At 38.1% G+C, this 11256-nt stretch overlaps 1 protein-coding gene across 3 annotated transcripts in view; it reads left to right on the plus strand.

Moving 5' to 3' along the window:
• LOC121860427 (metal cation symporter ZIP14-like) overlaps positions 1–9631 on the plus strand; it is a 53568-nt gene extending 43937 nt beyond the window's left edge. For all 3 annotated transcript variants that reach the window (XM_042357584.1, XM_042357583.1, XM_042357585.1), the window contains 3 exons: positions 1775–1988; positions 2194–2381; positions 7194–9631. In XM_042357584.1, coding sequence (XP_042213518.1) covers positions 1775–1988; positions 2194–2381; positions 7194–7346 — 555 coding nt within the window. In that variant the 3' untranslated portion in view covers positions 7347–9631. The remainder of the gene's footprint in view (positions 1–1774; positions 1989–2193; positions 2382–7193) is intronic.
• The last annotated feature ends 1625 nt before the right edge of the window (positions 9632–11256 follow it).

The following is an 11256-nucleotide window of genomic DNA, read 5'->3' on the forward strand; positions in this document are numbered from 1 at the left end:
TTTAAGACTAAAGTCCTGTGGAGTGTTGCATCACACTTGTTTTGGAGAAGTAGGCTCCCTCGAGGTCTTGAGAGGGAGCCTGGTGCCAAGGGAAGAAAATAAGTTTGATGCAGGGGTGATGGAGGGCTACTGTATGAAGACTTGGAAATACAAATACAAAAGATGTAAGTTAAGAGAATTTTTGGAGAACTGGAGGATAGGTAGATGCTTGATAGCACACAACTCTTCAGACTTCTTATAAGCATCAAACATGGTAATGAATCTTTGGTCAATCTGTTTTCAGCATACAACAGTTCCATGTATCAACAGTAAAGTAGCTATGAGCATGCTGAGGTTTACCTAGAATTGCTGAACTGCACATTAACCATCAGAGCCATTTGATAGTGATTATACATAAATTGGTCTGACTTATTATAACTTAGTTACACTTTGTGAACATGTATGCCATAGCATATGTGGTTTTACCAGTAAACCCTTTATACAAGCACAACTGTAGGTGATCCAGAGATCACTTGATCCTCCAATAAGAGCTATTTCTCAAATTTAAGGGATTAGAGGTTACAGTTTGCCTTTAAGACATGGGAGTGTAGTAAAACATGATGCACAGCTCAATTTTTTCACTGCACAGATTACATCTCATTAGGATATTATAAACTAGATTTACAAAGAGCCCCCTCAGCCCTTCATTAAGCTGAAGAAATACTTGTCTGTGTAATTATTCTTCTCGCTGTGATATAAGGTGAATGTGTGCCTCCTTAATTCTAGTTAGGCTGGACCGTGTAGTTACTGGTGGTGTGGAAGATAAAATTGGATGATTTCCTTTCTTTAAGTTGGTTTGTGAGTGTTTGTTTGTAATGACTTCATGTTGTACCAGCTTGGTGGTAAAAGGATGACATCTTTCATGCTACATATCTAATCTGTAGGGCTATATCCAGTCCATTGCTTTCAACAGTTATTTTCTGGCAAGCCGTGTCCCAGCCCAAAATTTCTTAACTGTTACTCTGATATTTTAAGGCGGTGGTTGTGGTATGATACACATGCAGAGCACATTTTTTATAAGACTTACAGTAATTCACACCTTAGGATACATCAGGTAAGTACCAAATATTTCTTACTATGAATTGTTCTGTATTTTCCACATTTTACCTGTAAACATTATGAAAATTTTTTGAGGCCTGGTGACTGGTGCATTGTCTTGTTTTCATTGAGCAGCTTTGAGAGTTTCTTTTCCTAAAATATGTACTGTACTACAGTATGTCATCCAACAGTGTGCATTCCCTTAGTCTAGTAAGGATGTGGTTCAAATTATATTTAGTATTCCTCTTTAATATTGAGTCAGAGGATGATTGGAGACACGGCATTGTACAATTATCCTCACTTCTCAAGTTACATGTGAGGATTTTTAAGGTAATTAGGTTACCCAACTTAAGGGAGGTTAGGTTAGGTTTGGTTTCTGGTTTGAATGTGAGGAACCATAGTTTTTGTAAGGTCTTTATTAAATTGCACTTACAGTTTTGCAGGTCTCATTCCATTAGGTCACCTTTAATGTGAATTCATGAGTTTAGTCCCGGACGAAAGTTCTCATTACAGTCACGGTGGATGGTGTAAAGTCGGCCCACCCTTACTGGACGATGGGTCTGCTGTTGTAGCGAAAACTTTCGTCCGGGACTGTACAAAATCTGGAAAATGCAAATAAAAGCAAAGTTTGGTATAAAAAAAGTTAACCTCTTCTACATTGTGTCTACAGTTTTAACATTTTCTATTGTTTTAACAGCGACCACAGAATACACACTCCCACAACTACGCCGAAGAATTCAAACAAGGTGAAGACTCTGTCATTAAAACTGTTGCGTGGATGATCATCTTTGGAGATGGATTTCATAATTTCATTGATGGAGTGTCCATTGGAGCAGCATTTTCTGAATCAATATTAACAGGAATTTCCATAAGCTTGGCAGTTATGTGTGAAGAACTACCACATGAATTAGGTGAGTAAGTAATGCAGGGGAAGTAAGAATATCAATACTGAGCCTTGAGTGAGAATAACTGTGAGGGGGAGGTGCTACATGTATATCTTGGTGATGCTGCTTGTATACAGTTGTTTAAAGTAACTGACAGCAATACATTCGTATGTTAAGTTTATTTAGTTATTTAAATTAAATTTATAATATTTTTTGTTTTTTATTGCCACAGGTGACTTTGCAGTACTCTTGAATGCTGGTATGACCATGAAACAGGCTGTTTCATATAATTTTTTGTCTGCTACAACCTGTTATCTTGGTCTTATATTTGGCATATGTTTAGGAGAGTTTACACAGGACACCACGGCCATATTTGCCTTGGCAGCGGGGATGTTCCTCTACATAGCTCTGGTGGACATGGTAAGCATATGCCGTAATGACTTAACAGTAAGAGTAGAAGACAGAATGATGTAACATGAACCTTATATTCACACCAGAACAAGATGATCATTGTCTGATATGCAGTTTTTCACCATATTGAATGATTGCTCATTCAGATCTAACCAGTACAGGTGCTCCTCTACTTATGAACGCGTTACATTCCTGAGGCTTGTTTGTAAGTCCAACTTTACTCTTGTAGATACCAAACATATTGTAAAAAATGAAAAGATTATTGATATTTAGTACAGCTATACCCTTTAATACAGTCTTAAAACCTGGCTCACTCTTCTCCTCTTAGGTAATGTTTGTTCTATCTGGAATTTTCTTCAAAATAATCCAGTCTCATCCACATTAAACACCTGTTCTGGAAGGTAACCCCCTTCAGTGATGATGTTTGTATCTCTGAAAGTTTGTAAGTTGAACGTTCTTAAGTAGAGGAGCACCTGTACTTCAACCCATACTTTTCAAACTGAATATCGATATTTCCACCCTAGCTTTGATCTCTCCATTGATTATCAGAGCCAGGTGGTTAGAGCAATCACCTTGGTTGTGATCTCCATTCAGGAAGGTATCTTCATAAACAAGAGACTTTATTGCACAGTAAACCCTTGCCCTTCACGAGGGTTAGGTTCCAAGGAATGGCGCAAATTGGCAAAACCATGAATAGCAACTTATACTACCTTAGTGCTCTAATATACACCTATACTGTGTATGAGAAACTCAAGTCACCAATACTGCTTATATTCATATGTGGAAGTTTGGATCTTAATGAAGTGGTGTACTGTACATAGGGAGACATCTGGTTACTGAAGCATAGGGGGATCATCAGGATCACTGTTGGAAGAGGGTGTTGCAATGGTGGTTGGTGGAGAGGCAGGTGGTGGAGTGGTGGTTGGTGGAGAGGCAGGTGGTGGAGTGGTGGTTGGTGGAGAGGCAGGTGGTGGAGTGGTGGTTGGTGGAGAGGCAGGTGGTGGAGTGGTGGTTGGTGGAGGCAGGTGGTGGAATGGTGGTTGGTGGAGAGGCAGGTGGTGGAGTGGTGGTTGGTGGAGAGGCAGGTGGTGGAGTGGTGGTTGGTGGAGAGGCAGGTGGTGGAGTGGTGGTTGGTGGAGAGGCAGGTGGTGGAGTGGTGGTTGGTGGAGAGGTGCACAGCTGGGGGGCAGGTGGCTGGGTGGAGCAGCGGCGGTAGCAGCTGACTGAATGAGGGAGGGAGACGAATCAGCTGGGTGAGCAGCTGGTTCTTTCTTGAAAAACATCATGATTGGTAGTTGTTTCCTCTTGGTTTTGAGGTCTTTAAACATTTCCTGGTAGGGAAACAATACCTGGTTGATTTCTCAGACCATCTTAAGTCTACGTTCCATGGAAGGGTCGTGGTCAACAATGAAATCAATTACCACCTTCACATGTCGAAATAGTTCACCAAAATTTTTCAAGCCCCAACCTTCTTGTTGACAATTCCATAATTTCTACTGCTTCATCTTCCTCAGCACTTCTTACCAATTCTTCCAAATTCTGTTCTGTCAATATCTTTCCATGCCCATCAATCAGCTCTTCCACATCTTCAGTGGCCATGCCAACCAACCCCTCACCACCCAATTGACAGGCAACACTCACAATGTCATTCACATCCTTTACTATGGACGGAAATCCCTGGAATTTATTCGCACACTGAGGCCATAATGTTTGCCAACAAGCATTCACTGTCTGGTTTGAGGTCATTGAATGCTTCACTGATGTTGGTAATGCAGTCTGCAATGCTGTACTCCTTCCAACACTTGCTTACATCAAGGTCAGGGTCTGCGTCCATGGCACTACGGATCCGACCAAAAGAGTGTCGGGTGTAGTATGCCTTGAAGGTGCGTATTACACCCTGATCGAGGGGCTGAATAAGAGCAGTGGTGTTAAGGGGTAGCGCCACTTTAGCACTTGCAGGAGCACTCGCTTGAACAGAATCACAAATTTTTTGTTCATTCTTTCTTATGTACCGCACTGTGGATTCGTTCACACCAAACAGCTGATCAGCCGCAGCAGCAATCATCTCCTCCTTTAACTTGTCTAATAATTCAACATTCTTTGTCAGGGTCATCACTGACTTCTGCATTTTACGTTTCACTTCACTCGCATCACTAGCACTGACACTAGGCAGTCTTTTAGGGGCAATTTTCACTCGGAAACACTAAAGTTTTGAGAGTACAACATGAGTTGCTGCGTCACAGGCAATGGTTGAGCGCGAACAGGGGGAGAGGAGATGCTGTGGGCGCATAGGGTGACTTGTTGCACTGCGGGAGAGGCTTGCAACCTAGCCGCCATCTGCTTACCGTGAATCGCAAACCCGCAAATGGCAAGGGTTTACTGTACAGGCATTTTCTTACCCAGTATTTACTGGCTGCACAGTGTAAGTGTCAACAGTGGGTGTGGGTTATATCCATGATGGGATGCTTAAGGTTCAAGATAATTGAGGTCATGACATGGATTTTCAAACATTTGCATAATAATTTTCTTCCTATAACTAGGAGTTTAAAAACACACTACTATTGAACTTAAGAAACTGTACATTTAATGTGGGTCAGAATAACTTTGTAATGCTCTAAGACTAGATATATTGTAACATTTTATTTACTGCACCACCTCTTTACTTTCACTTAACAGTCATTTCACATCTTGGTACCTTATATCACATTTCCTACACCTCTTCCTCCTGATGACTCATATATCCTCTAAATACACCACCTAAAGTATCAATTAGTTTTGGATGTTTCTCTTGCTCTGATCATATAGCTGTTATTTATCTCTAAAGGGGAAAACTTTCAATGTTTGGCTAAATTTTGCCTTATTTACCCTACTTTTTGGGCGAATTACTACCTGTAATAAAGCAACATCCTAATAAACCAACAAAAATAATACAGATAAAGTTAAATAAAATTTAAAAACATCACAGAAAAAGTTTTTATGTTCTACGTCTTCAGCTAGAGTTGAACCTGATGACTTGGCAACTTCATCATTCAAGTAAAAACACACACAACAACATTGGCTGTCCTTGTTTTGAACTTTACCACCACTGGTGGGTAGATTTTTTTTTAAATTCAGAAACATTAATTAAAGTATATATGAAGAGTAAATAAGTGTTGCTTTCATATTCTTATGTAGAACAATGATGATATGTTTTCACATGTGCTCACTTACATATGCAATCTCACTTTTTTTCTTTACCATTAATGGTTAGCTACTTCCTTTGTTCCATTTTTAACATTAAATAACATTACTTAAAACAACCATATTAATTTTTTACATTAATTTTACTACAGCTACAACCAGGGTCTTATTTTCTTAATTTTCTCGTGTAGAACTATCGTCCCGGACTCCCGGCTGTAAACACAAACGAAAACAATGGCGTCCCATCTCCTCTTGTGTGACCATATTATTATTCATTTATATTGTATAAGATGCATTCAGAAACATTATTTAAAGAATATAGTTTTCAATTTTCATTAATTGTATTGTTTTGGGGGGAAAAGAGGGTAAAAAGCCACACAAAAGATATGAAAAGGTCACTCTTGGGAATGCATCTCATTATTATTGCTTTATTTTAATGGTAATTAATGATTCGCAATACAGTGATTCACCTTACACTGCAATATTGAAGGCCACATTAACGTCATTATTCGAGGCTTTGCTGTACCTGGAAATTTTCTCAGAATTTCCGGAAAATGTGTCTGATTTTCATCCTTGGAATTTGTTCTCAAACCCGTAAAAAAAAATTGGAGAGAGTTTCCTGAGCAATTTTAATTCCGGCTATCGGAGAGTTCTGGCTAATGGAGATACTGTATTACAATGAGAAAATGTAAAGGGAATGATTTCATTGACCTCATATTTTATAATCTTGTAAATTTGATTTTGAACCTTTTAATACTAGACCTTCAGATGATTTATGACAAAAGTATCATTGTTGTGATAAGACAATTGGCATTTGGTACCATGAATTTAAAGCTGTGTACCAAACATCATACTAATACAGTAATGGAAAGTCAATAATTGGTATACACTCTGGAGTGAGAAAGAAGGCTAAAGGAGTCTCAGAATCAGATTGCTATCATCATTTTGAATGATTTGGAGTTATTTACACCTAGTCACCCTCCTACCCCCTCACCCTTCCTCCTGCCCTCAGTGGTGCCTCACCTCTCCTCCTGCCCTCAGTGGTACCTTACCCTTCCTCTTGCCCTCAGTGGTCCCTCGCCTCTCCTCCTGCCCTTAGTGGTCCCTCACCTCACCTCTCCTCCTGTCCTCAGTGGCCCCTCACCTCTCCTTCTATCCTCAGTGGCCCCTCACCTCTCCTCTCGTCCTCAGTGGCCCCACACCTACAACATCACAGTCTGGCTCACCACCTACACAAAGGCTGCAACACCACCACCACCTCTTTCATCACAACAAACAACCAGGGCTCAGCAGTTGCCAGTTGCACTCTGCCTCACTTATAACTCACCACCCATGATGAATACAAAGTTTTTATTTGTTATTTTTGCCTTCTAAAATTTATATTTTCAATTTCAAGAGGATTTTTTTATATGCCTTTTTTCTCTCTCTCTCTCTCTCTCAATACTGTAGATGGGGGAACTCTTGATTTCTCAAATACTACAGTTATTGGGTTAAAGTATTTCAATGATCTGTGTTGGGATTCAGACTTGTTGAAAGTACTAATGGATTGTATCATAAATGAATATAAATTGGTTCTGTGCACTTAATCTTGGAAGGTGTTTGGCATTATATCCACTGTAACCGTTCTCATGATCTTCTCAGGTGCCAGAGATGAATGAGGTTGCCAACAAAGCAGCAGAAGAAGGTTGGAAGAGTGCAGTTATTATTCTCTTGCTCCAAAACCTTGGTATATTTATTGGCGTCGCATTGCTCTTCATTCTAGCATATTTCCAGGATGCTATGGTTCTTGACTGACAATGCTCTTAGGACCTGTTATGTAAACAATTATCTAAGAGGTTTGTGTGTTTCTTCTTCAGTATATCAAGGTTAATGTTCCATACTTGATTGACCTTTATGTCACTTTTGATTTTATATGTTTATTTTCGAATTCACATTTGAAGATTAATAATTTTTATTACAAATACAGTATTGAACTTCTGTGTTGTACAGGTATTGTATTATTTCATTATCTTTCCCTAATTGTATGTATCATTTATGTTTGGAATGTCACCAATGGGAGAGTAACCAAAGACTGCCTTATAGTGTTATTGTTGTCATGGGAAGTGAGATAATTAGAAGGGGCTCATACTGTGTGTTCAAGGAAGTAAAGATCTGGTATTTTTTATAGACAGTAGAACCTCACATGTTTATGTACCATATCGTATTGACCGACATTGTGATCAAGTTGACAATTTGCCAACTTAAAATGTATGGTAGCTTATAATAAGGGCAGCTAGGGGGTATGAACAACACTATACAGGTACTGTATATACACAGTATTTATGAACCATAATTATTAGTTATACATTAAATTACGATATGACGAAGGGGCCACTGACCCTAGTGAAAAAGATGGTCCCTGAGGCTTGAGGGCCTAGTGTGGTACGTGCAGCAGAGAATACTACCTGAGCCTGACAGCCTATTAGATGTAGTAAAGATGCACCACTTAAGCCTTTGTTATACAAGATGAGCCTACCACCTTCACTGGCTCCTTTATAAAGTTAAATACCCATTCACAGCTGTGTTGGCTTCATTTGCCCTGGGCATACCAAGATGGTGGCTGCATGGGTCACATATGTTGCGGCAGTGGCGACGTCTCTGCCCTCAGCAGCAACTCTGTCATTCTTTATGTTCCCTTCCATGTTTTATCAACTTCTGTTGGTACGCCTCTTCTTAGGAAGCTTTGGGTAGGCTTGTACAATAAAGCTGCAGAAATATTGTTTGTAAGATAGGCAGAGGGATCTCAAGCATAGATACACTGAGGCGTCCCACCTAGCTCACTCTTGACTTCATCAGTCAAGCTGGAGAGCAGATGCCGTTCGGTGTAGTTAGTTATTTTTTATGTACTGTATTGTATTTAAAAAAATTGCATAATTAGATACATAATAATAATAAAAACACAGCAATTAGAAAATGGAGATTTTTGCAAGTAGAGGCGCTCAAAATTGGTTTATAAAAATTTATTATTTTGTCAGGGAAAAAATTGCTGCATGACATCCAAACTTTCATATAGCACAGGAATGGCATGAGGCTAGACTTGTATTTTCTGCATTTCCATATGTTTTCTTGTAATATTCTAGGCAGAGGGTCTCCTTAATGTTTTGTTAAATATTTTCATGGGTATTTATTTTATTTTTTATTTTTTTGGTGAATTTTGGTGAAAATGGCAGTGTTGCATTTTTAGAAGTATCATAATACAAGTCAGATAATAGTGAAGTAAAAGTAAACTAAATCATAGTTCAAAAACTTGGTACATGAAATTGTGAAGGTTCTACTGTAGATCTTGCTGAGAACTGTTAGAGAATATTATGGAATAATTTTAAGAGATTTTGTAATTATATCGTATTCTCCCTCCTTGAATCACTTCTTAGTGTGTCAAATGATCTTAATCTTCATACTACTTAAATGAGGAAAACTTGAAATAATACTCGTGATATACAGTACAGTATACAGTAGATTGTTTACTGGTGTCGCATTTAAGAGTGTTGTTGTATATTTTATTTGAAACGTCTCCCTGATTTAATTTAGTGCTCCCACATATGTTCTGAGAGAGGATTTACTGTAGTCACTATTTTGTTCACCTGTCTGTTGTCTGTGCAGCTGCCTCATATTTCATGTCAAATCGATAATTTCATGCCCATTGAAGAAATTCAAATGATGCTGTACCCCAATGTGTGGCACACCAAATTCTGGATGAAATGTTAGAGGTCAAAGGCATGGGCGAGGGGTTCAAAGGTCAGTGGAAGAAAAATTGTGTGAGTGAGTAAGCGAGTGAGTGATAGGTGTGTTTGTGTAATATATTATGGTTGCATATATTTTAACTCCTGAATATATACTGCATATGTATGTATAAAATTTGACATTTTTTTTATATATTGCTAAACCATTGTATCTCATTTTTATCTGTAATGTTACTTTGACTTATTGCCCTCGTTCAAAGGTATACCGGTACATGTTATAATATTCTTCAATTTTATAAGTGTTTTTGGTATGAATATAACCTTACTCAAGTAGGTATCAATATATTCTGAACTATTTTAGCCTTTGTTTACATCAACATTAATGTGATACAGTAGTTCCTTCAACCCTACCAGAGGAAAGAATCCTATATTGTGCAGTATATTCAGTATCCACTCTCTTGGCTGCTGTATCCAGTAATCTACCGTACATACCAGAATCTGGTAGGGTGACTCGGCCATTGTCTTTCCAGTCAGTGTGTTTTATGTATTTCTGTGTAGTAGGTAGTAGGCAGCTATCAAATGGAGGTACTATCGTCTGGGAAGATATTGGAAGCATAATGTGTTGTCTAATGGTAGACCCTGTTGCCATATGGCATCATAAAAATTGTGAACAAGTCCCAGGTTGCTGATCTGACTTTCTGCCTCATTTACACATAGTTGTTTCTCTTACTTTGACAGCACAATTTACATATGTACAGTGACCCCTCCGTTAACGAACTCAATCCGTTCCAGAAGGTCGTTCGTTAACCGAAAAGTTCGTTAACCGAAACCATTGTTTCAATGGGTTTTTGGGTAATTGGTTCCAGCTCACCGAATATTTCCTAAATTCAACAAAAATGGTAGAAAAGTTCACTTACTTTGAGGTGTGTATGTAGAAGGCTCCTGGATGATGATGATGATGATGGGATTTAGAATGGGGGTGGAGGAGAAGGAAGAAGAGAAGGCATTGGGGTGGAAGAGAAGTCACCCATGGCGCCATTTCACCCATAAAATTTTAGCTCTCTTGGTGTAATTCAAGATTATTTTTTTAAATCAACACTGCACTGCATTATATATTGTCAATATGTAAAATATATTTCAAAATGACTTGGAAACACAGAAAAAAGCGTTTAGTTGAAGAGAGTCTCAAGCAAGATGTTACCTCCAGTGAAAACAGAGAGAGACTAACTCCTGTTTGCTGTGTTAAGAGGCTGGATGCCGCGCATTAAACTAGTCACTTTACCTTCAATTATGTTCAATAATTGTTAAAATGACTAAAAAATTGAATATTAAACTTTTAAAATTATTGAATAGTATAAACTTCTTGATATTTACTAAAATAGTAAGGAATTTAAGCCCTAGAACCGATTAATGTATTGGCGGACTGATACTAAAGCTGGTTGCCCGGTCAGTGCAAGCGAAAACATGTTGAGGTCGGTTCTTAAGAACTTCGTTAACCGAATTGAAGATCCTTATGGAAGGCAGTTCGTTAATCGAAATTACGTTAACCGAGGTGTTCGTTAAACGAGGGGTCACTGTATATCGTTTCTCGTAATTGATTTTTTTCTTTATTATTATTATTATCATTATTATCGTTATTAATATTATTATTATTATTATTATTATTATATATATTATAATATATAATATTAAGCTATACAGTGGTCCCTCGGTTAACAAACTGTTCGATTAACGAAATTTCTGTTAACGAATTATCCCCCATAAGGATTTTTAGTTCAATTAACAAACAAAACTTCGATTAACAAAATCCTTACGACAAACACATTTTGTTGTGCTGATCAGTTGATCGTCTAGTTTGCCAATACAGTAATCAGTTCTTTTTAACATTTGTTTCCAGTGGAGTTAATATCAAGAAGGTTGTGCTCTTTTTATATTAAAATTGTTAGTCATTTTAAAATTTAGCTAACATATTGATAATACCTGTA

The sequence above is a fragment of the Homarus americanus genome, unplaced genomic scaffold (assembly GCF_018991925.1).
Source record: "Homarus americanus isolate GMGI-L3 unplaced genomic scaffold, GMGI_Hamer_2.0 scaffold28051, whole genome shotgun sequence".
Classification (NCBI taxonomy): Eukaryota; Metazoa; Arthropoda; class Malacostraca; order Decapoda; family Nephropidae; genus Homarus; species Homarus americanus.